The 26853-nt window shown below is 40.0% G+C and overlaps 3 protein-coding genes across 4 annotated transcripts in view; 1 reads left to right on the top strand and 2 right to left on the bottom strand.

Annotated features, from left to right (window-relative positions):
- The window catches only part of slc1a7b (solute carrier family 1 member 7b), a 35403-nt gene extending 33563 nt beyond the window's left edge, over positions 1-1840 (top strand). The window contains exons 9-11 of the mRNA XM_053430753.1: positions 411-545; positions 741-840; positions 1580-1840. Of these exons, the coding sequence (XP_053286728.1) occupies positions 411-545; positions 741-840; positions 1580-1840 (496 nt within the window). The remainder of the gene's footprint in view (positions 1-410; positions 546-740; positions 841-1579) is intronic.
- A 2442-nt stretch (positions 1841-4282) lies between these two features.
- On the bottom strand, positions 4283-16868 carry podn (podocan). 2 transcript variants are annotated; one of them, XM_053430445.1, is made up of 12 exons: positions 16699-16868; positions 15864-15945; positions 13294-13605; positions 13077-13170; positions 11326-11390; positions 9929-10038; positions 9678-9834; positions 9392-9507; positions 8958-9171; positions 8311-8754; positions 7485-7633; positions 4283-6060 (listed from the first exon to the last, which is right to left on the bottom strand). In XM_053430445.1, exons 3-12 carry the CDS (start codon positions 13561-13563, stop codon positions 5904-5906), a joined length of 1776 nt encoding a protein of 591 aa, XP_053286420.1. In that variant the 5' UTR covers positions 13564-13605; positions 15864-15945; positions 16699-16868; the 3' UTR covers positions 4283-5903. The 2 variants fall into 2 exon arrangements, with proteins under 2 accessions (XP_053286420.1, XP_053286419.1); XM_053430444.1 differs by lacking the exon at positions 15864-15945 and having other exon boundaries at positions 16699-16867.
- Positions 16869-20772: 3904 nt separating this feature from the next.
- scp2b (sterol carrier protein 2b) lies at positions 20773-24921 on the bottom strand. Its single transcript, XM_053430307.1, has 5 exons — positions 24762-24921; positions 24016-24106; positions 23548-23677; positions 23301-23380; positions 20773-21434 (listed from the first exon to the last, which is right to left on the bottom strand). Exons 1-5 carry the CDS (start codon positions 24782-24784, stop codon positions 21339-21341), a joined length of 420 nt encoding a protein of 139 aa, XP_053286282.1. The 5' UTR covers positions 24785-24921; the 3' UTR covers positions 20773-21338.
- Between the last annotated feature and the right edge of the window lie 1932 nt (positions 24922-26853).

The following is a 26853-nucleotide window of genomic DNA, read 5'->3' on the forward strand; positions in this document are numbered from 1 at the left end:
CAATAAGATTAATTAAGAGTGGAAGAAGGCTACAACTTTTGTGGAAAAAGCAGGGGTCTCACATGAATGAAATGAAAAGGTGGTTGGTCGTAATTCCAAAATCTCATACAAAGAGTCAATTTCCTTTTGTAGTCCATAGGCATAAAGTATTACTATATGTTTGTAAATCAATCAAATCGATATTTTATTTGTTTTTTCCATATTCACAAATGACAATTTGTCTCATAGGTCTTAACAAGATGCAACATCCTCTGTCCCTAACCCTTGACTACCAAACCACCCTCACACCCTGGTATTAACAGGGTAAAGAACCATAGAAACCTCAGAGGTAGCCACAACTGAGGGTTTGTATCAATTAAGGGAATTAGGTTTCATTCTATAATCATACTGACATCCCATTTCTCTACCAGCATCACAGCCACTGCAGCCAGCATTGGAGCTGCAGGGATACCTCAAGCCGGACTGGTCACCATGGTGATAGTGCTAACATCCGTTGGGTTGCCAACCGATGACATCACTCTTATTATTGCAGTAGACTGGGCACTGTAAGTAGCACATGTGTCCACCTGCATCATTTTTGCAGAACACATTTAAACTAATCATACAAGGGCTAAAACAGATGTGTCCCCTTTTTAATCATGTCAGTTTCCTTCAGGCCAAAATGTCCAGAAATAGTGTATGAAATAATGTTTCTGTTCCGGTTGTTCATATTCTCTCCTCAATGTCTACCCCCTCTACAGAGACAGATTCCGCACCATGGTGAATGTAATGGGCGATGCTTTGGCTACAGGCATCATGGCACACATCTGCAGGAAAGACTTCTTGAAAGAGGGAGATGGGGTGAGTCCAGAAAAGGTTATTTTCTCTGCAGAAAGTAGCAGGATCCTACACAACTTAGTTTTGTCTCTGATAACAGAAAGGATCCACATGTGTATCTGCATACAGAGCAGGAAAGTGAGAACCGATCGCAAGTGGTCGCTCGAGACATCATCTAATGCCAGGTGTGAAGCAACGTACTCAGAGCTGTCCACTTGTGATTGGTTCCTTTAAGAGAGATATTCTTCAGGGCATTGCAAGGGCTGCTTTTGCATGATCAAGCCGTTACAATGAAATATTGACCCCAGTGTGCTGGCAGTATGGAATCTACAGCCACACAACAATGCTGTAGTTTTAAAATGCATCACTCGTGTTTGTCATTTTACGTAGTTCTTATTCGTCATAACCTTACTTCTCCTAGTAAGTTTGTTTTTCAATACTTGATGCAATAAGAATGGGGTGAAGCATCATGATATTTTAGCCTCATTTTTGTAAAACAAGAGGAAATAGAGATGTGTCGTTCATCTTTAATTATAGTTTTTGGTATGGCCAGAGATTTCTTTTCTGCCACTTGTTACTTATCTGGTTTAGTTTTTGGCATATACTCCATAATAGCAGAAATTGAGGAAGGAAGGATTCATTTATTTGCAGTTATTAAAAAGTTATTGTCAAACTCAATTTTATGATTTCATATTATATCTCTGTTTCCTTCCTTACATCTTAAACTCTAATCATCCCACAACTTCCTCCTTGACACCATCAGGTGCCACTGATCTGCGAGGCCAAACCCACCCTGAGCACCACACCTTTGATGAACTGTCACAACAACAATGGCAACTACCGGCCCCCTTCCTCAGGGATCAAACCTGAGCTCCTCCCTCCCGACGTGGCCCGGCTCATGCAGCTTGAAGAGGGCGTGCGGCCGCTGACAGAGAGGAAGAAGCCACAGATTCCTCCAAGGCAACTGAAGAAGGGCAAAGGACAGTGCAACATTGACATGAATGGCCTTGAGACCAACGTATAGCCTCCTCCTGGAGGTTTATGTGTTGACTGTGTAGTTGTGCTGATCAGAGCCTCGGAGCAAAGAACACCAGTACAGGTGGGAGGACAGGAAGACTGAGCTCATCTTCACAGCATGTGTTTGATTAAAATGAACAGATTATTCTATAAATATAAAATGTCCTTCGTCTGGACCTTCAGGTTGAACTACTAATCTCCCAGACTCTGAAAGCACACGTGAGTACTTACATTGATGAACTGATTTCTATTTGATACCTACATTTTATATGATTTACTGGTTTCTGTTTTTGTTTTCTGTGCAACATGTTAATAAGACAAGTGTTTATTTTGTTTTATACTACTGCAAAAAGCCAGTTATTAGAGTCATATAAGAGACGAGTCAGGACTGCAAGAGTCTGGTGTGAGCTGAATGGCAAGGAGACAAAGTGATGTCCTAATGTTTAATTTTGCCTTAACAACGCTGGTGGTGCTACAGGCTGACTGAGGAACAGGACGAGAGATTTCACCAAACTTCCACTGTGGTCATGATTAAGCGTACAAACATGCAGTAGGATAGAGATTTAAAATATTTCATTGCTTCATTAAATTTAACTTTCCTGGCACTTGAACAGCCTAAAAACATCTACTGGTAATGTAACGTAATCCAAGTGGCTCTTGTATGTAGGTTGAGTGAGTTTATTTGCTTCTGTTTGCGATACACTGTATCATTTGATACCAACAGCACATGAACTTCTGATGCACTGGTTGATATAACCTGTCGACGTGATCCACTGCCTGAAGACATTCATGTGAATGTTAGGCTTGGATGTTTTCAGGTGTGTGATAATACACTCTGTGTCTGTGGAAACACGTACTGGTCTCTGTACTCCTCCATAAATTACTGGAACCCTCACATAAATACATGGGGGACAAATTCTACTCCTTTGTTCATTACCTTGTTTAATACTGAGCACCGTGATCAGAACATTTTACTGTTAATTATCACACATCATTGTTGGGCATTATCATCTGTTTTTTTAACATCTACATAAAACAAGCAGAGCTTTGCAGCCTAGTTTTGTCACAAGAAATGAGTGAACATGTTACGGATGATATTTGTATTCTATTGTGGGAATTTGTGGACCAAGTGAATTTAGTGCGCTCTAGATGCAGAGTGACTTTGGCCTACGGTCTTCAGGCGATGCAAAAGTACATTGCAAAGTTCAGCCAGAGGTAATATGAGGCTGCGGCAGTCATAGTTTGACAAATCTTGTAGTTAAGCACTTTCAGGACTCAATTACTTCTCAAGGTGCACCACCCACAACATGAGGTTTTTAACCTCCTTCATTCATACAATTACCAATTTTTCTCGTATAGCTATATGTTCTGACTGTATACATGTGAGGAACCTCAGAGTTCAGATTTCCGTAGGGAAATCTCTGTCTCACTTTCTTCCAGATATACACTCAATCATTCCTACACAAAATTGAACAGTCTAAATTTGGAAAAATACCTTGTTACCTCAGGCTGAACTTTAAATCTTTTAGACTTGAAACTGTGTCATTTAAACCATATTTATCCTCCTGAACTGGAGCCATGTCCGAGCACACACAACAGGAAGTGTAAGTCGGTATCAATAACTGTAAACAAAGATGATGACAATGTCAAAAACAACCTGGATGCAGATGGTGTTATCTTGTGCTGCTGACGTCATTTGGAGCCAGAGTCTGTGAGGCAGTGACGGAGGGGCAGAGTCTTGATCACAGTCACTTTCAGCTGTCAATCATGTGATCTCAAACAACAAATTAAAAACACACTTACCAGAAAAATGAGGACTCAAACATACACCAGCATTATAGAACTACCTCAACAAAAAACATCATGAGGTGAAGGAAAGATGTGAAGCAGACTTGGTGCCAAAGCAATCTGACCACGCAGACAATACTAGCCAATAATTGTACGATGGTGAATGGTGGAAAAAAAAAGACATGTAATGTAATGGATGTTATTAATGTGTGGCAATGATAAATGTGGTTGTCACAAGGAATTGTTGAAAAGCATTATCATTTCCTATCATGAAGGATGACCTGTGTACCTTATGTTAAAGGAGATTAAAAAAGGGAAGCACTGAGGCTCATTTCCGTACTATTTTGAAAATTGGACCGACTCTTATCATGGCTGCCACTGAGTCATTTCCTTCAGTTTGGAACCTTTATAAGCTGCAAATGGCTGAAGATATCAGTGCACTGATGGCTCTCCATCGTGACATCATCTCCCACATCTCTCTTCCCACTTGGGTGCATATTGAGTTAACAAGATTATTTGAGAGAAGCTCAGTATGCCGCAGCAAAATAACCGGTTGCGCCAGAATGAGACCCATATCTGCACTACCTGCAGAAATGATCAGTGATGCTGAACCTGCTGAGATAGTGATCAGATGTTCTGTTGAAGGTTCAGAAATGCACAGTCATTTTTAAAATGATTTATTGCTGTGTTTGATGACCGTATATGTGACAATACAATACTGCTGTGTGTGAAAGTGACACTGAAATCATAGCAATATGGTGAGTGATATTTTAAATGTCATATCTAAATACTTTCCATCATCTTATATAAAACAGGTGCAGACTGAAGTAGTATTGAAGCTGAAATTTGGTTTATGTTTTGAATATTTTTATGTAAATTTTGTAGGTAAATCACTGCATTTAATGGATATACTTCACTGGCTGTGTGTCACACTAAACACCAGCGGATTGATTTGATAGTAGTGCTGAAACAGCACTCTTATTTAAATTTGTCAATTGAATGAGAAATTCTAGAGATCAAATTTAATTAGATTAATAATTAAAATTATTCATGAGGTCAAAATTGTCAATCTAAACTTGCAAACATTACGATTTCAGTCCTGGTTTGATTTAGTGACGGGGTGCAACAGAATGTACATTTTGGTATTATACATGTATTGGAAGCTTGGAGCAACAGACACACAACAACGACTCTCATGTCTGTAAAATCCCTAAAACTAAGAATTATTGCATTTTCTTACTTTAGAATGAGACCTTTCTATCTACATCAGGTGTGGGTCCTCTTCCAAGTAGTCTGCCATGTTTCTACAGGTTCCACAAATGACCTTTCATATTGTTTTTCCTTTTGATTTTCCTTCTCCTACAGGCTTGGAGTGGGGTTAAGTCTCTGGGGTATCAGCTAGATGCAAATGTGACACCACCCACTATATGCCACTAAATCCAACACACTGAACCTTTAAGGAATACAGTGCCTATATACTGAATATTATATAAAAATGTATAAACATGTATATATAAGTATTTATTGTACTGACACATTTAAGGATGTTACTTTAAAGGTTCTCTAATGTAATCTTTTGCTCTGTTGTTTTTGTTTTCTACTTATATCATAATGAATTAAATACTGAAGACTTTTGGAGGGGTGATATAATGAAATCCCCTCAGGCTCGAGAGATTGATTCACTGCTTTAAATTAACTAACCAATAGATTTCTCATTCAATTTGAAATAAAGTCATGTTTGAGACTTGCGGTGTTTCATTCAACAGCTACTGTGGGTGTGTTGGTTTCAGTGGGAGTCCAACTGCATATCTGGCCACTCTTGTTAAAACACAAATAGTTTCACAGTATTTCTAGTAAAATCAATTGAGTAAGCCAGGGTGAAGGGACAGCCATAAACAAAATGAAAGTATGCATTAAGATGCACAAAGTATCAACATCTGCTTAAAGTTGCAACCTAATTTTCATTTTGATACAGAGACATTTTCAAAGGAAAATTAGAGGAAAAGAATAGATTTTTCTCAGAATAAAGCAGAATAACAAAATGTAGACGATAGAAAGATGTTGTACAATACAATATGAAAGCTCAGATATAAAGATATACTAACCAGCCCATACAATGGAAACTAAAGTAACTTCATCTGGTATCCTGCACCAGAAACATGTGACTCTGCCACTCAGCACAATACGATAATGAACCAGGAAAATTACATTCACAGGTTCATTCCCATTTAGATAATATTTCTTTCCTTCACACAATCAAGTCCCGTTTAATTAAGCGTCTCTTATGTTTCTTGCTCCTCCTCCATCATCATATCACCCTCCATGTCGTCTCTTTTAAAGGGAAGGTCAGTGTTTGCTGTGCCAATGTCCAGCACTTGCAAGTTGGACAGGTGGGCGAAAGAGCTCTCATCCACAGAGTCCACAGACAGGCGGTTAAACCTTCATAGGAGACAAAGAGAGGAAATGTATGTGAGAAAGCGATGGTTTAACAGCATTTGACTTTTACAAATGTCATCTGTCAGGAGGAGCATCTCTCCACTCAGGGATCAGTAAAGTGGGATCCATCTGTTGAGCACATATTTCACATAGAGCAACACCCACAACACGTACATGTGCTCACTTTACATCAAAGTATTTCATCTAATTGAACCTGGAATCAACTGCATCTACTCCCATCCATCAGTGAAAATGCTTGCAAATGTTGTCTATGAACTTTAACAGCTAGCCAACATGCATATGGACATGCAAAAAACACACACACACACACACACACGCACTCACATACTCAAATCCTTTTTTTCCCTTCGTTCACTGATTCAAACAAATCAAAGAAATGTGGCAGCAGCTGTTATGAACAGCATGAAGAGCACAACAGCCTGGAAGGGTCAAGGCCCATGAACACAAGCAATAAAGCAGCCAGGTTGAGGTCAGACTGAAAACCAAACAGAACAAAATCCATAGAAGCGTTTGTCTGTAACCTCTTTACTCTGCCGTCTGACAGCCGCTTTCAGCTGCTCTGCTTGCGGGCATAAGCCTGCACTATGTGAAACAAACCACAGTGGAAATATTGCTGAATGAACACAAGTTACAGGAAATGGGGAGATTAGACATCAGCACTCTTCGAAATGAAGCTCAGTCCAATGCAATACATTTAGTTGATTAGTAACAGAAGAGGAATTTCTTGTAAAGAGCATATCATTTTCTATGAGTTTAGATTATGCCTTGAAATGTAAAAAGAGGACATTATAAACAAAAATTTGAACGGCTATAGTCTCTAGTCTATGTGTATCACAGTATGTTTCACAATTGTAAACACCAGGTTTGACAGTTATGAAAATGTGCTTATTGACTCTCTTGCCAAGAGTTGCATAAGATTGATCTGAGGTCTCCACAGTTAATATAAAGCAACAGCACATAACCCTTATAAAACCACAGCGGTGATTTTACACTTGAGTTTCCAAAATATATTGTGATAATAAGTTTCCTTTAAAGGTACTGCAACTCGGATTTCCTTACTTTTTGAAAGGACAGGGTCAGCTATTTCCCCCTGTTTCCAGTTAACTCACATTCTATTAATTCATCTTATTCCCCAAAATTTCAAACTATTCCTTTAGATTTACTAGTTAATAGTGCAGTGTCCGTTCTAATCCTGCCTGTTTGCTTGGCCTTTGTTAGAGCTGGTTACAGCTTTGTTTCTGGAAAATGTGACCATGGCCTGCAGTAACTGAGCTGCGGAAAGTGAAGACCTGCTGCTGAACAGTCAACAGAACCCTGAAGCCACTGAAGCTGCACTAAGAGCTGTTCACTGTTCACTGTTTATTCAATGGTTAGTGAAACCCGACTCGGAGTTTCATGGCCCTTACCGGAGGAAGATGCCTTTGATGTTCGGAGTGCCTTCGAATGCTGAAGCAGGAACAGTGGAGATGCGATTACTCTCTAGGTGAAGGTACTCCAGAGACTCAGGAAGGTCCGAGGGGATGTGCGACAGCTGGTTGGCAGACAGATCTAACGTCTACAATTAAAAGAGGCATCATCAGTAATCAAGCATAATAAAACATTTTCACTGATCTGTATTATAAATCATTCTTAGAGGCAATGTGCAGAAATATGTTTTACACTCAATATGTAACTTATAGCCAAAATAGCTCCTGTCTGACATCTCCACTTTTATATTTTACCACTCCGATTGCCAGTGATTGCAATCAAAGTTTTGAATCCTTAAATACAACACTCACAAATGTTGTGTGAAATATCAGTGCAGGTGGTGCCTGATAGACACGTTTTCCTCATGGGCTTATTCTAGCTGCAGGCTTGTTGCTAAGATAATTCAGTGGTTCCCACTTGTACGCTTTTCTTGATGGCTACTGCTGACACTTACAGTTTTTGATCAAACTTCTGCCCATATTACCAAGGTCCCCAAAGTCCTTTTTCTCCAAATTCATTTACTTTCACTCAATAGCAGAAATAAACATTGGCCACAGACATGACCCTTTCGTCTGTATATGACAGGCCCAGTAGCACACATACAGAGGCAGCAAACCACCCAACACTAAAATGCACTTTCCAGGTTTCAGAGCAGTGCCGTTGATCTTGATTCACTTGCATATAATGTAAGTAAGTTTATGCAGTGGACAATAGGGCTAACGTCTTCCACTATTATCTGATCCGTGTCCCCCACCAGACACTCACTGTGAGCGCACTGAGCTCCATCCAAGCTCCTTGGTAGACTGAGTTCAGTTTCAACTGGTTGTGACTCAGGATGATCTTTTGTAGCTTCTCCATGCCCGTCAGTGCACCAACCGGAATAGCGTTGATGTGATTGTTCTTGATTTCGAGCACCTGCAGGCTGCGCGGAAGACCCAGGGGCACGGCATGAAAGTTGTTCCCCGACAGGTCCAGTCTTTCCAAATCGCGCAGCTTCCTGAAGGCATCTCTGTGAACATTTTGGTTGGTCAGCTTGTTGTAGCTAAGATTGAGCTCCGTTAGGGTGTAAAGCAGGGCCAGGTCGTTCCGGCCAAGTTCAGAAATCGAGTTGTGGAGCAGCATTAGGGTCTTGGCCCGTCGAGGCAAGCCCCGGGGAACCCGCTCCAGCAAATTGTTATACATGTGTAGAGTATGCAGCTTCTTTAAACCCTGGTGAAAAAGCAAATAAAAGATTCAAAAAGAGATCCATTATTAGGCAGACATTCAAAATATCAAATGTGAAGCAGTGGAGAATATCATCTCATCAAGGGCTTTCCTACAATTGAAAATACTCGATAAAATCCTCACGTTATTACACGACCGTGTGATTCTGTGAAAGATCTAAGAGAATATGAAATGAAAGAGAATCATACCTGGAAGGCAGCTGGGTGGATGGAGCGGGAGCGGATGTTGTTATTGTGGAGAAGCAAGTACTCAAGGTTTCGGACAGAGGTAAGAGCGTCTCCAGGGATGCTGCGGATAGAATTCTTCTCCAGGTGTAGCAGCACTAGATTGCGAGGCAGACCCTTGGGGACGACGCTCAGATTGTTATTTGACAAATCCAGGCACTCCAGGCTGTTCAGTTGGCTACCAGAAGAGAGGGAGAGGAAGTCATCAAATCAGTTCTCTGATCCTGAACTGTGTTGCTTTCTCTCTGCTGCTGCAACACAAGAGTTCACAAATAAATAAATTTGTAATAAATGCGTTGTGGGGCCATTATGGCTTTACACAGGGCAATAGCATCGGCATGCTTGAATATATCAACAATGTATAACCACTGAGTGTCTGTGAGTGAGGATGTTTCCACCTGAAAGTCTCGTTGTCAATGCCCTCATTGCTGAGCAGATTGTTCTGGAGATACAATTCTCTTAGGTTTTGCAAGTTGTCAAAAGCCCCTGCTGGGATTTTCTCCAACTTATTACTCTGTAACCACAGGAACAATCCAAATGTTAGCATCATGGCCATATTCATGAGTTTAAAGACACAGATGTCGTCCACCCAACATCTAAGAGCAAACGTAAGCTGGACAACCATCTGGTATCTTATATTATTCTCTACTCTGCTGTTAGTATGCAATGGTACAGGTGCCATACCTTTAGATGAAGACGATAAAGGCTGGAGGGCAGGTTCTTGGGTACAACCCGCAGGAAGTTGCTTGACATTGTCAGGATCTCCAGATTGTCAGAAGCATTGAACATGTGATCAGGAAGCCCTGCATCAGTCAGCTTGTTGTTATGGAGATACACAGACCTGTGAGCCATAATCAAGGGATACTGCAATGTGTAACTGGACATAAAACTTCCAGAAAGAAGGGATACATTTACAGAGATACACACATCCATACCTCAGTTTTGGTTTATGGCCAAAGGTATATGGGTAGATCTTTGAAAGCTCATTCGCAGCAAAATCAGCACTAACCAAAGAGGGGGGTAAGACCTTTGGTGCTGAAGTAAGCTGCAAGTAAAAGAAAACAAATATCCTGTTATGATGCTGCAAAAAATCTTATTGGACTAGGAGTGTCTGAGTGTCTTTGAAACTGGAGTCTGCAGTTTTCATCCTCTTTGTCAAAGGTTACTTTTTCTTTCAACTATAACCACAATCTTTCCCTAATATAAATAGGTATTTTAGCCTAGCTGGTGGTGGGGTTCCTAAGAAACAATGTTGGTCTCTTGGTCACTTATTCAGACAGACCACCAGTTGCAGACATTTTGTGGTTTGTGTTAAATGTCTGCTGTGAACGATCCAGGGAAATACAGAAGATTCTGGATGGTTTGGTACTAAATTTGGTACAGACATTCATCGAACTTTCATTTATTTAGCTTTTGTTTTAACTAGTTAAGACTCAACATTTAGTTGTCCCCTCAAGATGAGCATTAATAACTTTGGGCTTCCTTTAACTTTTTATCCAGTGCCACCATGACGTCAAAAAGATGATGTCCCAAAACTGGCAAAATAAATGTTAATGCAAGCAGCCTCGGCTATATAAGTGCTAATTAGAACATGTTAGCACTAAGATGCTGATCATGGTAAACAGGATATACATGGCGATTTGACATGAGCATGCTAATATGGTTATCGTAGCATTTAGCTCAAAACGGACAGTCTTACAAAGCTGCTCGACTCTTACTCTTTTCTAACCGTAGATAATTACAAACAGGGATGTTTTGAAAAGCAACAATAATACATTCTTGTGGTATTCTAATATTTGCTTTGGTACAGTTTGTCCATCATCTCCAAAGAAGAAAGGCAATCTGTGTACCCCTTCATGAAAGAGCACAGTTTACCACAACTACAACTTCACCGTAAAAAAAGCAATGAATATAGAAATCCGGGAAGCACTGGTGAGATTAGATGTTCATTTAGAGCTCTCCTTTTTATAATATGGTTTATGGATTAAAGCAACATGGGTGTCTTTGAGGCTTAGTGAGCACTTTAAAATCCCCTATTCTTCCTGTATCCTGTTAGCATATTCATCCCTGTAAAGGCACAAACAAATCTGGCCATCTTTTCTCTTTTCTCTGTGTCAAAAAGGGTCAGTAACATTTTAGCTCTGACCAGCTGGCCCAGACATACTGAGAGTCATTACAAGCATAAGCTCACACAGAGCGTACGACTGCCACCTTTCTCTGCCAGCTGGCACTATGTCACGGTTCTATAACAGAATAGAACAGTAGGATGAAAATGTAAAAGATGAACTTGATGTTGCACGATTGAGACTGATAGAACAAACATTTGGCTCACCTTGTTATTCGCCAAGTATAAATAAGCCAGCTCTTCCAGCATCTCGAAACCTTCCTCTTCAAGGCCTGTCAAGAGAAAAAAATACCGCATGGTTTCAAATTTCAGATGTCTTCAGTTCCCTGATTCATAGTTAGTTTATGATGTGCTTTGTTGATTTTGTCTCAGTTAGGCACTGGCAACACCTTGATTTTAAAACAAATTCAGTATGCTCCTGAACAGTTTTGTTCAGGCAATTTAAGATTTAAGTGGTAATTTAAGGTTTAATAAATCGTGTTTCCACATTAAATATATAAAAGCAACTTGACCCATCTTATATACTTTGATGAGTTATTTACCTACATTGTCCAAAATGTTCCCAACAATTTTCATAAAAATTGACAAAATGGACTATCCAGTTTCAAGTAACATTTTCACACTACACTCTTTTAGATCTTGGTCATATTTAACTATATTTCTTATATATTTTTAATTTTGGTGTCCAAAAGTTAAGACTGGAATAGGAAAGTGATCTGTCTGAGCCAGTTGGGAAAAGGAAAACATTTTAATTACCTGACTCTCAGATTGCAAGTGTTCTTAAAGATGTAAGAACATATGTAGTCTTCTCTTTTTTATACATAGAAACTGTGATCAGGTTTGTGTGAAGCACTTTGTAACCTCGTTTAGATAAGTGCTATACAAATAAAGTTATTATTATTATTACACAATCTCACCACACTACCTCACATGCAATATATCCCGTTACAACATAATGTTTAATTCACAAAGTATCGGAAAGCCGCAGTCAGTTGAGCAAGAAAAACCAAAACCAGCAGTCACCACAGCTGGCCAGAAATAAACAGAGCCACAGAATCTTCATCTTAGAATCCGCAGAATGGTAATGTGCAACTGGCACTAGCTGCACAAACAGTTTCAAGAATACATGACTCACGCTTTGTTTTGGTATTATGTGGTTAGTAGATGGAATGGGTCGACTAACCTGGAGCATTATTGGTAAGGGTCAGGGTAAAGGTCAGGGTTAATGGGAGCTTGCAATGTTGTTTGCATGCATTCACATTTCAGACCATTACTTTCTGCCTTTTCAAGTGATACTGATGTGAACAACTGATGTATACATCTGCATTTTCAGTATTGAGATTGGTCCCTATAAATACAACTTAACTGCCCCATATTTTACAATTTTCCGGGATATAATTCGAGGTTGTGGTACGTACCCCCAAGATGATATGTCAGTGGTTTAAAGTTAAAAAAAAATCTTCTGCAATGTGTATTTCCATGTCCTATCTTCTGCTTCTCTCTGGAGCTCCAGACAGAACAGGCTGTTTTTGCATGCCTCATTCATTATTTATGAGCCACTCCTCTGATTGGCTGACTGCACTTTGAGTGACAAGCGACCAGGCCTATCACCGGTCTCATTCTGGAGCATGGAAGATCTCTCTGGTAAACACAAATGGCAATGACCACAACTGAGGGTCATGCTATCTATGTTTGTATACAGCTGTAGAAAACCAACGTTCACAGTCGGTTACAACAGGACGTTTCAGAATGGTGCTGACACACAGAACAGTTCAGTGGCAGAACAACTTATTATCGAGCAAAAATGTCTCCAAATCGACCCATCGTTTTGAGCCTCCACAAGTCACCCCAGACTCAGAGCTGAGCAGGACAAGTGGGCATCCAGCTGTCTGACTATAATCTGCTCCCTTGCCGTATACGCCAGAGTCCTGCTGTTTGTATTGTGTTACAGTGTTTACCATCTGTAGTGAGCCAGTTGTTCTGAAGGTTGAGGGTCTCGAGCTGATACAGATGGGAAACGTGCTCCACTGTTAACTGCTTGATTTTGTTGTTCTGAAATCAGGACACAAAACACGGAGAGGAAAAAATGATGAGTTTAGCACAGGTAACACAGTCATTTCTGAGCTGAACTACAAAATGCAAAAGCCCACTACTGCCTATGTGGGTGTGCCAGACCTGCAGCGAGAGACGGCTGATTTTATCTGACAAATCGGATGGAAACTCTGTGAGGTCGACTCCAGCGCAGTCCACTGCCTCCTCTGATGTACAGCTACAGTCTTGTGGACACTGGACAGGCTGAGATTGTGTCGCCAACTTTGCAATGTCAGTCCCCATTATTGGTTCTTCCTCTTCCACTGGTTCCAGAGGGGCCTGGCACCGCACCAATACTGAGGCCAAGAGCAGCACACTCAGGGCCCGCAGGAGGGAGGGCTTGGGAAAGGCCATGTTCACTGCTGAGCTCTCCTGTTGCACGAGGATATGTGCATGCTGCAAAGTTGAAATCATAAGGCTATGGATGAAACTTGCAATTTGCTACTTTTTTTATACTGAAGCAATAGCAGGTTTCTTTTTTTACTCTAGGTCTTTCTTAATTGAGTATATGTTGGGTGACACCAAATAAAGTGGTGGGAGTAACATTTTGTTGTCACTCATCACTTCGCATTAAGGTAATCCTAAAGTGTGAGGAAGCCAACTGCCTGTCAGTGACTCATAACAACCTCATTCTGACATTTGCTATCTACAAAATGCAGAGAAACAAAGAAATATTTCAAGCTTTTACGGTGAACAAGTTCATTTTCTCAAAAGGGGATGTGGCTGAAAAAGGCAAGCAATGTATACGTATGTACCTTAAACTCAAAACAATGAGGTGAAAGATGCCAAAACCTTAAGTAAATTTTATATAAAAACATTGACAATAAAATCTTCAGTATAAAGCACTGCACAAAGTGACCAATAAAAAGTGACAGTATATTGTAGAACTGTTTGAGGAGGAATCACTAATGAAACGGAATAATTCTGAAGTAGCTCCAGACCTTGCAGTGAATATGAAAACATCTGCCTCAATACATTTTTTATGAGGGAGGAAATATAATCGACAAAGTCATGGGGTTGATGCACTGACTAATACACCTGTACAAGTCCAGAAGGACATCTGTCCAGAAGGACATCTGCTATACTCACAACAGTGAAAGTGTAAAAACTTTAAATGATAAATAATTTCAATGTTCAAACAGATTTTTTTTCCAAATTTCGAAACACACAGTTTGTAGAGCTCTTCGAAATCTCAAAGCTTGCATTTTTGACCATTTCCTGTGCTTTCAAATTTAAACACAACACTTTGCTCATCCTAAGAAACTGCCTCAGATCAGGCAGCCTGTCGAGCCAAGTGTACAATAAGATGCATTTGGTTTCTTTCTAAATGTCAGTGAGTACTTCTCACTCTGTGAAAACAGCTGTATAATGTTAACTGTGGCTGGAGGAAACAGAGCCCCTCAGGGGTGAAATGGAAGAAAAATGTATAAGCATGGAAAATGTGCCTGTGCCGTTTGCTGAACCATCAAACTTGTTGTTTCAGGCTTTTATACGTATCTGGTATTCAAAATAAAGGTGGACCCTCAACTATGAGTAACCTGCATGTTTTTCTGTTAACTGCAAAAGTTGTGCATGCTAAAGAGCTAAGTGGTGATGGTGTACATATAACACCTGTGAAATATTAGCATTTTGTCATTGTCTTTGAGCATATTAGCAATGGTCACTAGTTTGGCATTCTGATGATCAAATACTCGTGCAAATTTCAGATTATTCAGAAAATTGGAAATTTATGCAGATCATAAATAAACTGTCCAAATTGTGCTTTTTCCAAAATGCCCTAATAAATCATAATATCTGGGCATTAGGGATATTCTTTGTAAATGTAAACAACAAATTCAGAAAATGCTATTTAAAAGGGGTTTTATGGCAGTTTGCAACACACTGCCTTTTGCCTGTTTACAGTCAGCTCTGTGAGTTGTACACAACCCAGAGAGACAGTTTGCGAGGCTCGGGTAAAGAACCAACCCCATGAAATGCTCACAAGAGAAACACTTATTTTTAAACATTAAGAAAGACATGAAGTTATAAACAGGATTTTCTCTGAAGAGTAATAAAGTTAAAAGAGGCGTACCCAAGTGACATCATGGGGACGTTTTAAATATCGCTGCAGTATGTATGGCTCCATGTAAACAGAAGTAGTAAGAGAAAGTTAGCAATGTTAACAGCTCAGCATTTCTGGTCTTTTTTGGAATTAGGGTAAATAACTGAATATTTTGTGCACATACACGTTTTAATGCAACAAAAATACCTTTTCAGAAAAGTTTTTGCAGTCTCACATTTCTCTTAAGCCATTTAAATATGAGTGCTTGATTTATCAGTGGAAAAGTCTTTGAGTCTTAAACCAGGTAGACATTTTTGAATTGCATCATGGGAAGTGTGGGACCCAGTATCTTTTTTTATCCATACGAGATACAAAAAAAACAGCTTGAAAAGTGATTATTTTTAATCTGACCATCAAATATAACTTTTTGGAAGTTAGTAAATCACTAAAGAAGCCCTTCAAAGCAAGCAAAACTCACATCTAGATATTTTTCTACCCATCAACCTTCATCTCTACCTACAGTGCCATTTCCAATTTGTGTTTTGCAAAAACAAAAAAGATATTGCATTTAAAATGTATATTAATTGATGGAGGGTTTGCATTATTTACGCACCAGGCCAACAACAAAAGAAAGCCGGCTCTCTGCTCCTTCTCTCTGCTGAGTTTGAAGGTTCAGTCCTCACCAGCTGCAAGAGCTAATTTGAAAAAGGTACGTAAGCATCAATCCATTCAACAATCATACATTCACAAACATCAGTTTCAGGTATATTTCATAAAATAATATGAATGCAGCCTTTTCATTTGTCTTGCAAGCAAAAGAACAGTGGCGTTTTTGGGGCTAGTGTTTGGTAAAGCCTTGAAAAATCCCTTATCACCTCCAGCCAAGGCAGCTCTCAAGGCAAAAGTCTAAAAGGCAGCAATCAGAAGAACCTTTTCAGATTGTGTCCCCACAAGCACCAGAAGGACAGCGGTAAACACTCTGACAAGTGAATACACACACACCAGAAATTTAAACAGCAGCATCGGAACACCCACATACAATGAAAAATAAAAGCCTGATGTGCACTTGACTGTTCAATCTTGTTGATGATTTGATTGAAAACAGCATCCAGGGGTCAGAGAGGCGTTTAAAGCCACCAACGTCAACAACCCACTCATATTACCAAATAATTGTAGTTAAAGGTGAAAACAAATACTTAGCATTTCGAAAGTCATTATAGTTTCATCTTGCTCTACTTTGTCTCAGCTGAGCAGAGGTTTTGTGGTGGATTTACTGCACTGTTAAATAGTCATCTGAAATGTACATGCCAGAACTGTCATGCATGGATGAATGACCTTGATGCATAAAGCTCAGTCTATGCTCCTTATACCATATGTATACCATAACAGCCACCTATAACCTATAGGTCTGCAAATGCAACATGCTGATTTATACAGTTTTACTTTACCTCTTCCGCACGTTAGCTGAAATGCACTCAAGTCTGATGTCCAGTCCAAACACAGGCTGTCCCACAGCAAGCAAGGAGTCACACAGCCACAGCGGATACCCTCCAGATGTGAGAAAGAAGTGGGAGTAGGAGAGAGAAAGTCAAGAGAAAGACAGGAAAGGGAACAGGCGAGAGTGGACGGGAAGGGAGTGAGCACGAGAGCCTGCTCTGACCTGACTGGGAGCCAAAACTGAAAATTCTTTCCTTTTTTCCCTCATCTTTTTCCCCTCATCTTTTTCCCCAAGTATTGAATTTTTTCCCATCAATGCAGGACTTGTTAGAAGTTTGTGTTGTGATCACTTGGTTGTTGACGTTTCCTCTTGATTCATGCACTTAAAGAACAGATCAATTCGAACAGATAGGGGGGCCACATCTTGGATGTGAAAGAGTAACAGCTAAAACACAGTCTCGCTCTCTGGGGTGTAGTGACTCCGAACATCTGTGTTGCAGATTATTGATAAACGATGTTGTATTAGGTATGTATAAACAGTTTTTTCCTCTGGTTGAGAACAGAGCCGTTTTATGAGATGACTTTGCTTTGGCACAAAGATGAGTCATCTCTAATGTTTAAAAAGTGTAAGAGCAGCCTGCTAGAGAAGGGTGTCAGTGTATCTTGATTAGACCCCTTTAGACTCCTTCTTTTTCAGCAAGCCCACCTAAAGCTTCTTATAACTATTTTATAAACCAGGTCAAATAAATACACTCTTTTCTTTTTTCACTCTTCACCATAGACTGTTAATAAAAATCCTTCCTCAAAATGTGCAGCACACAAGAAACAATAAAAATAAAATAAAAAGTCACACTCAGCCTATATTGTAGTATATATATTGGACTCATTTATGATAAGGAATCATTTTGGAGTAGGATCTGGATCAGGTCGAACTAACAGCCCATTCCCATCAGGAAGGTTTACAGCAGTCAATGCACTGCACTAGTGCTAATGCTCCCTTCAAGTGGGGTTGTGTTGTGATGATCTGAAGAGTATGTAGACATGTACATTATATTGCAATTTCTGTCATATGGAGTGTTAATAAGAACTAACAAAATTACAGTTATATGGATGACACATGACGACTAAGGATTGAAAAATGGATTACACAGTGGGGAGAGGTGAGAGACAATCAGGGTAGAAACTACTCGTGCTGCTTTCAGACATGCAGTGAGCTCCAGAGATCCTCCACATTTTCTCTAGAGGAGGTGTATGTGTGAACACAAATGTCAGCGTGTGAGCCTCCGCGGTTTCTCACGGACTTTCACCGCCTGGGGAGTCAAAACTCAGCAGAAAGTCTGCAGAATCCAATGCGAGAGCACAGCTGGGGATCCCCCGCTGGATTCACCATATGCAAGTGGGGTGTGATGAGACACAAAAATATAAAATAAAAGAAAAAGATGTCAAGAGAGTTTGTAGTGATAAGAGCTGCGTCGATGTGCTGTAAACAAAATCAGGTGATCTCTGTAGCGGAATTATTAGTCACCTCCTGCCTCTGTCTGCTGAACAACCCCTCACCTGAATCCTGCAGATTATTTGTTACTGTTGTCAATGCGTCTGAGCAGAGAACCCCCCTGCTGCATTGTTCATGAGTGAAACGAAAACTCAGGAGAAAATCCGGACCCCATTGGTAAACTTGTAGTAAAACTTTTTTGCTGTGACATGTATTAAGGTAAAATAGAAGAGAAAGGCACAGCATAAACCTTTGGATGCACTGAAGAGTTTGGTTGTCAGCCTGAAAATGTCATACCAATTTCCTCTTAGTCACCTATTCTGTTAAAGACGATTTTCTTTGTAGGACAAATCTTAGTAAAAGACCAATCTGTAAGAACCAGCATGTGTTTTTAGTTAAATTTGAAAGCCAATTATGGGTCGATGTTGATTGGAAAAAAGGCTTTATGTGTCCCTTATTTTCCCCTCGGTTTCCTGGAACTTTAAATTTTTTTTCCTAGAAAGTACCTGGTCTTCAAACGTTGATTGAAGAAAGGCACTAATCTGAAATGGATTTCTGTCGTTGAAAACCAAGCTGCTGTGAAACAGAAAACCTAATTTATATTGGCATCATAGAAACCTCTTTTCCTCCATTAGAGCCAACTATTACAATATCACGATAAAATCCTTCCAGCATCAGTTTCTAGATTTATCTGTCTGGTTTTTTTTGTTTTTTTTATGTCTGAAATTCAAAACTGAACATGTTTTCATCAAGTTCAGCTGGACCCAATCAACTCAGAGCAACTGCTGCAAATCTATCTGAAGTTTTTTTGAGAATTTAAATCCCCCACTTCCTCCCTTTTCACTTCGCAGCCACCAACTGACTTCAATGAAGACAGTGATGATTGCTAGGTCCTGTATGGTTATAGTGAGTCTCATCTACTTATGTCTGCTGAGCTGCTGTTTTCAGGCTGGCAGAGACGGACCCATGAATCTCTTCCTGAATCTGCAGGGAACTACACACACTGATCCCGGCTCTCCTCTCTACTCATCATAGTATTTGGCGGGCTATTTTCCCCCGAGAGGAGCTCTCTGGTCCAAGCTCTATGTTATTTGTAACTTTCCATTCTTTCAGTGGAACATGTTCAGAGAAATGGCTGTTCCGCCAGACTGATATCACAATTCTTCTGAACAGGTTCCAGGTTCATGTCATTCTTCAGGACACATCACAGAACAGCAGGGACTGTGTTGGCTATTATCCAGATCAGCGTGGAACCATGGGACATCTAATCTCTATTTTTTAATTCCTACTTACACAGTTGCCCCCGCTGCGTTTAAAGAAAGACACAGTCAAAGAGCCTCTTTGTCCGCACCAATTACAACGGGGATATTGCCTGCTCTCTTGCATACAGATGATGTTCTGTCTCCATTATTATAAACTAATCCTTTCATCTTTTGCTTGAATTAACTCTTTTCCACTAGGTGCAGCTCTTTAAAGGGCAACTCTTTTGTTTAATGCAGAACACAAATCACGGATTCAAGTCTCAAACAGTGTATTTTGTGAACATTAGATCTTTTAGCTACTCATCACCAACAATTTAACTCTAGCAAACAAACTGTAAATAAAGATGAAGGACATGTCTCTTCCTCCCACTGTCCAGGGAACCAGGGTGTGTTCAGCAGTAACAGGGGGATGGAGCCGCAGTAGCAAGGTTTTTTTTGGTCCATGTCCCATCAATTTCCCATGTCCCAAAAAGTGTACGGTTCCAAGCTAACACCTATAAATGAATGCAGCTGTGACAGACATGCCACATTTTAGTCTGCCTTATGGATCAAGCCCAGACAGTTCTTGGGCCTACATTTCTCTGTGCCCCTTTAATAACACACTTATAATTCATATGTACCATGCATAATGAATATGTTTTTTATGATCCTAAAACCTTTGTGTGAATCAATTGTGCTATGATGTAATTAGCCCAACACCTCTCATCAAAAGCAAATGTTACATTGCAAAATACAAATAACTTGGTTAATGAAATCTCATACTAAAAAAGCAGCCATTAGTGAGTTATGGTGTGTGACTACAGAGTAAGACTCAGAAAACTATCCAAGCCAAAGCTGCGGTGGAATCTGAGTCAGAGCTAGTTAACAGATTTGTGTTTTTGCCATACTTCTCCATTTACAAAGGAAAAACAACAGCGTGGCAGTCTGGAACCAGGTCGCTGCCGTGTTGGAAAAGTGCAAGGTCTTCCAAAAAAGGCGGAGCACACATAGGCGCAGCCTGACCGTAACATCCAAGTTCGGTCCCGTCCGAACACAGGACCATTATTGTGGTAAGTCACACCAATACAACCTCGAACAGGCCCCCTAAATTATGTGGGAGGTGTCTTGTGAGTGTAACATTGTGTGGAGCCAGGAGGAGTGTGATATTTTACACTGAACAATCACTGAAGCTTGTGTTAGGACATCTGGCCAAAGTTTGTTGTTAAATCCATTTTCACGTGGCATCTCACAAACCTGTTCCACTCTGCCCTTTATGTCCACAAAATTCTTAGAAACATTATTCAATTAAGGCTACATTCCTGTTTTAAAAAAGCTGACAGACAGCCCACTGGTTCTTGCAGCACAGATACTTTTATTTAGTAGAAATATTTTTGATATTTATACAATAATGACAGCACAGCAGATATTCACAGCCCCCTCCATTAAAATGTTGAGCAGCCACAGTAAAAGCCATTTCGCATTATGGTTGAAAACTGAAAATCTGAGACAAGGAGGCACTTCGACTATTGTGTCCATGATGGTTGAAAATCATCAAAACATACTTCTCAAAACATTTCCATAAGGAATTGATTTGAGACGGATACTGGAAATTTATTGAAAAGTAGACACAAACATCACTACAATCAGAAAGTAGGAGCACCCGTCTCTACGCTAGTGTTCTGACAGTGTTATCATGGGACAGACCGCAGACAGGGACTTGATTAGAAAATTATCCATTTATATTATTGGCTGGTTAGATTGGCTGGGCTGAGGACTAGACCCCTGGTTGTCAGTGAGGTCACTAGTAGGGAAAGGGGTTTAGTCCAGTGATGAGAAGGTTCCCAGCCCTGTTACATTTTTTCTGAAATGCACTCTATTCAGCTCAGAGGTGAAGTTACAGATCACTCTGAGGTCTCATCTACAGTTTGGCTTTGCCTGGCTGCAGCTGCAGGCTTTGAAGCTTCATGGCAAGTCCCATGTTTCCCTTGATCTTCAGCTTGCCCTGGAAAAACGCCTGTAAATGAGAAAAGGTGAAAAACATCATCTACAGTTTGCAATCTGAAGAACTGTTCAGCCAGTGCAAGAGAGAACGAATATGCAGCTGGGTTAAATAGTTGCCATCGGAGATTAACTCAAGCCATGGAAAAGTGGGGCAATGGCAACAACAGCTTATGAAATGTCAGAGAACTGCATGGCGCACAGTGTGTGTAGAGTTCGATTGTATGTGGACTGGAGTGATAAAGAGAAAAATAATTGGATGAGGGGGGGTATGAATCAACCACCATGAGAGGAAAGTCTCAGAGTATCAAAGCCGTTCTCAAGCTTTTTCACACCAGTTTATGACACAGTTGGAGGATGAAGCAGAGGAAATACTCGACTGTGTTCTTGGAACATGAAGATTGATCGACAGCTTATCCCCAGGCAAGCAATCATACTGGCATGGACTGATGGTGGGAATGTATACGTATCATCACATCACTCTTCCAGTACAAAAGACCTGTGTTCATGGTTCACTGCTTTTCACCCGGTTACAATTCAGGGTATGAAAACATTTGCACATAGCATGAAAGACGATCGCTAAGATAAGATCATTTTTACTTTTTATTCTGCAGATAAAAGCATGCAGAGCGCAGAAATAATCTTCGAGAGAAACATCTCCTCTTTAGATTAGCAGCGCTGTTTCCGCGGTTGAACCACGTCTGTGCAGTGCCACAGCAGCAGTCAGTGTGCCTGGTCTAATCTGTTAACATTGGCGCAGAAATGAAAACTAAGCCTCTCTGCAGCCATTCCACGGCCATTGTACCATGTCATGTCAGGAAAATGGTAAAACAATACATCAGAGCTTTCAAACTCCCAACATATAAACAAACTGTCCCAAAGGCTTCCAAGGGTTCTCTGTCATGTTTAGAAGGGGAGGAGGTGAGGGTTATTGAGCTGCAACATGCAACTTCACCACTAGATGTCATTCAATTATACACATTGGTCAGTTCTTCCTCCTCTGTAGGCTGCATGCAGGGATACTTAACAAATATCCTTATATTAACACATCCAACCGGGAAATGTGTTCCACTATTTAGGGAGATGGGGCACACAGACTGAGGTAGATTGAAATGAAATGCAGTGAAAAAAGAACTGCACACTTTGGAGTACAACAGCAGGTGTGTTAGTAAATGGTTATAAAGACAGTATATGGGTATGGAGTGAATATCAATATTAACAGACAGAAAAGTATTAAACACATATAATTATGCAGTAAATTACAGTAAAGAATTAACAATATCTAAAGTCAAAACAATAATACTTCAGTCCCTGTAAAAAATATCATAAAAGAATTAACTTAATTAAGTGTCTTTTATGTGTTCTTAAAAAAGCAAACCCTATTTATTCTATTCGGCTTTAAACCACAATCTACAAGAGTGTGAATCCACTCAGGCCAAAGATTATTGTCCTATTCAAAGCTGACCGAAGAAAAATGTGCACGGCACAAGCTACACAGGTGTTGTTGTTTTTCTGTCTGAACCCAGGCCCGGATACTCTATCACATGATGAGGGGAGAGTTAACAAACAAGGACAGTGAGGATTTGATGTAGAAAGATAATTAAATTGTTGAGTTTGAGAGTGGTGTGGGTGACTGTACACTATTGTCTTCACGAAACAGAAATATATAAATAGTGTGTGTTTGCATATAGGTAAATGAGATCCAATCACAGTCAGGATGCATTTCAATACTAGATGTGAACAGATGTACAGTACTTAGAGCTTTCCACATAAAATCAGTTTTCTCAGACAGAAGATACTACTACGTCTAAAAAAGTCTCTCACTATTGACAAGAAATAATTAGTTTGGTAGTATATTTGTAAAAGTTCTGTCAATACTCACATTCTGTGGGTTCATCTTCCCTGTCATTAAGGCCAACAAATCTGTATCCGACATGGAAATGGTACAGTCTGCTTTCTTAGCTGCAGGGCAGAAATAAGAGCTTAATTTGACTCAAAGATAGCATTGATGTAAAAACAGTGTGTGCATGCCTTGAAATTACACCCACAGTTAAATATTAACATGATTACATGACAATGTCAAATGAGACAATACAAAGCCCCGATGAGGTTTTCTTGAGTTGTCTTACCTGTGTCATTATGAACACAGCCTTTGCCATTCTTCACATCCACAAACCAAGTTGCCTCCTGACCATTTGGGCCATCCTTCACTTGAAAGGCAAACACTCCCCCGATCTTTTTCACAAACTGCTCCCCTTCCTGTATGAAACACACAGATTTATTTTAGGTGACGGAAACATCTGCACAATGTAAACACAGTCAGTTGAATTTACTTTGTCTACATGCTAGTCCTGCTATTTCCCAATACTACTACTTTAGATCAATTGATTAGAATCAAATGTTTGCAAGTGTACAAAATGTTCGTGGCTAGAAATAGTATGACTTAATAGATAGATGTGTCCTGTAAGGAATTGATGTGAATACGACGAGTCAAGTTGAACTAACAAAATGGTGTACAAACTGATAACAAATGAGGATAATATACACTGGTCTGTAATTCATAATTTTATCTTCTACTGTACAAGTCATTCAATCACCTCCTGAAGCTTCTTGTTGATTTCCTGGAACACAGCATGGGCCTTGAACCCCTCCAGCCCATCACTGGCACTGGTGTTAATAGCTTCAATCCTTGACATGGTGGAGGTGAGGGTGAAATAATGTAAAAGTAAGGTCATTAACAATAGACAGTTATGGAAACAAAGCAAAGTAACATGCCTGGCTACTAGAAATTAAACACTCGGTCAATTTCGATGTGATATTCAATTGTAAGAAACATAGAGACATGTACTGCATGTGTCTCACCACTGGAGCTCACTGTGTGCTTGTCAGTTCCAGATAAGAGCAGAACATGCAGTAACACAACAAAAGGTCCAAGGTTTCAACTTCTTACAAGGGTCACGGTGAAATGACAGTCGTGGCAGTCGAGGAATCTAAAATCCTGCGTGCATCTTGTCACCATCTTTATGAACCGGACAATGATAAGTGGCTAAACACGAATTAACATGGGAACTGTTGATAGTTATTTTACTCTCCATGTGCTAGTAGGATGTGCTAATTCATAAGGAAACAACATTGCTACCAATAGCAGGTTATAGCAGCTCGTTAGCTTGTAGCAACGGATCGGCCAGCTAACATTACACGTTAGTGTACGTGAATGTTTGACATGTATCTTACTAGCAAGCAAACCGTGGCCTCACGTCAGTGTGTTAACCGGGACAACGAGGATGAACCATTTAAAAACATGAGCTCAGGGTCTCAATGACACCGTGCTTACGATTCTTACCTTAACCTCTGTCTTTCAGGCATTTTCCTGTTGCGTCAGGTGAACAAACAGACCGACTGACTGACACACTTGGGCAGGTTAGCTTGTACTTTGTGTCCAAACTACACTTCCTTGTTTTTTCCGTTTTCTTCTTCTTCTTTTTTACGGCGGTAGGCATCCAGCATTACCGCCACCTTCTGCTCCGGAGTGTGAATCGGAAAATAGAATCACAATCTAAATCCCTTCATCTTATATAAATTAGAGCTGTGAAAATCAACGCATTAATTCGGGAAGATTCGTTTGTGGAATTAAGAGTAACTTTTTAAATGCATGCTCAGAATGAGCCGCTCCACATACCCATACCATACCCCCGCCCCAACTCACTCGCTCAGAGCCACACACGCAGTGAGATCTGAGCTCGTTCCAGTGTTTCCAACTCCTTAGTAAGGAAAGTAGCTATTGGCTGTCCTAAAAGTCGCTAGATGTCGCTAAATAACGTCATCGCCTAATTTGCATAATGTAATGGTCGCTATAGGACGTACAGAAAGTGAGACAAAAACACCCTAAATATGTTTAGAACTTAAAATAAGCTTTCTTCTACAGAAGCGTATTACATTCACTTCACAAATTTTTTTTTCTGTTTTTCTGGGATAATTATCTGGATGATGTGCGCCGCACTATGATGTGCGGTGATGATGTGTGCCGCAGGATGATGTGCGGTGATGATGTGCGCCGCAGGATGATGTGCGCTGCACGATGATGTGCGGTGATGATGGTATGCGCCGCAGGATGATGTGCTCCGCTCTCTGTAAGCCAGGGCAGGATCCGCGGTGGCTTTGCGCATGCGCGATTCATTTGCAGTCTGGAGGACGCGGAGCGTGGGTCTCCTCTCTACACTGACTGCAGCTGGGACTGCTGCGTAAGGCTACTGGGAGACTGACCGCCTGTGAGTGCGTTGGGACGGCAGCACCCGCTGCTCGTTGAGGACAGTAACTGCAGAACGATATGTGCTTTCACGTCAGTCTCCAAAACACCAGAAAGTCTCTAATATCACCAGAAAAAGTCGCTAGATTTCGAGCTGGAGTTCCTTTGTCCTCCTCCACTCTGAATCACCACTGCTTCTACAGAGTGTCTCAGATTCAGATTCACATTCACATTCACATTTATTGTGTAAGGTTTGTTTGATTTAAAAAAGGAAAGAAAGAGTATTATTTAACCATCATATTTGCTTAAAATAGAGAGCAAAGGCTGAGAATACCCAATTGTTTAGGATAAAGGTTATCTTGGAGTTTGATTTAAAATAAATTCCAAATAACATCATTCTATGTTTGGTCAGAGGCATAGCAAAGTTAGAGCCAAATTTAATTACAGTGTATGTTTTATTTTTATTTAATTTTTCAATCTTAATAACTATCATTTGGACTTATTATCAATAAAAATACAAATGTTAAATGTATGTATCCACCTTCTGTCATTTACCTTTCCATATACATAGTGATTAACTTGATTAACATTTTCAATTGTTTGACAGCCCTAATATATATATATATATATATATATATATATATATATATATATTTCTTTTTTTTTAAAGAAGAAAACTCAACATAATAAATCAATGACAGATAGTCCCAAGGCAAAAATACTCCAACAGCAAATGTGAACAGATACTAGAACTGTTCCGGAACAGAGCATTCACCTGTCATATTTTCAAGTTATCTCATAATTAACAGTTTCACAGTCTTTTTCTTCTCCATGAATTCCAGTTTGACAAAGTAATGTCATATGAAACATGATTTTCCAAGGATAATAATTACATTTCTCAAAAACATACCAAAAATAATGCACCTAAACTGAATAACCATCTAATAAAAATGTAAAACTGGCAGAAAACCAATTAGAGGAAAGAAAAATGAACATGAGTTCTGTCTGTGTTCTATATTACATTGCATTTACATTGCTATCCTGGTTTTTGTTGTTTCAATTTTGCAGACATAGCTGGACGTCAAATAAATCCCCCTTTACGATCACATAACTGATACAAAAACATGCACCTGCAAATTACCACAACGATATCAGTCGAAAAGCGAAAAAAGGGGTCACATTTCACCAA

Source organism: Pleuronectes platessa, chromosome 9, assembly GCF_947347685.1.
Source record: "Pleuronectes platessa chromosome 9, fPlePla1.1, whole genome shotgun sequence".
Taxonomy (NCBI): domain Eukaryota; kingdom Metazoa; phylum Chordata; class Actinopteri; order Pleuronectiformes; family Pleuronectidae; genus Pleuronectes; species Pleuronectes platessa.

Excerpts from the sequence above, each read along its gene's own strand:
- podn (XM_053430445.1), bottom strand. The coding sequence starts at position 13,563 with ATGGCCTTTCCCAAGCCCTCCCTCCTGCGGGCCCTGAGTGTGCTGCTC. Across the intron at positions 11,391-13,076 it reads CAACTGGCTCACTACAGATG|GCCTTGAAGAGGAAGGTTTC; the intron begins GTAAACACTGTA and ends TTCTCTTGACAG. Across the intron at positions 10,039-11,325 it reads TATACTTGGCGAATAACAAG|CTTACTTCAGCACCAAAGGT; the intron begins GTGAGCCAAATG and ends TTTTACTTGCAG.
- scp2b (XM_053430307.1), bottom strand. The coding sequence starts at position 24,784 with ATGCCTGAAAGACAGAGGTTAAG. Across the intron at positions 23,678-24,015 it reads TCAACAAGAAGCTTCAGGAG|GAAGGGGAGCAGTTTGTGAA; the intron begins GTGATTGAATGA and ends TGTTTCATACAG. Across the intron at positions 21,435-23,300 it reads GGAAGATGAACCCACAGAAT|GCGTTTTTCCAGGGCAAGCT; the intron begins GTGAGTATTGAC and ends TCTCATTTACAG.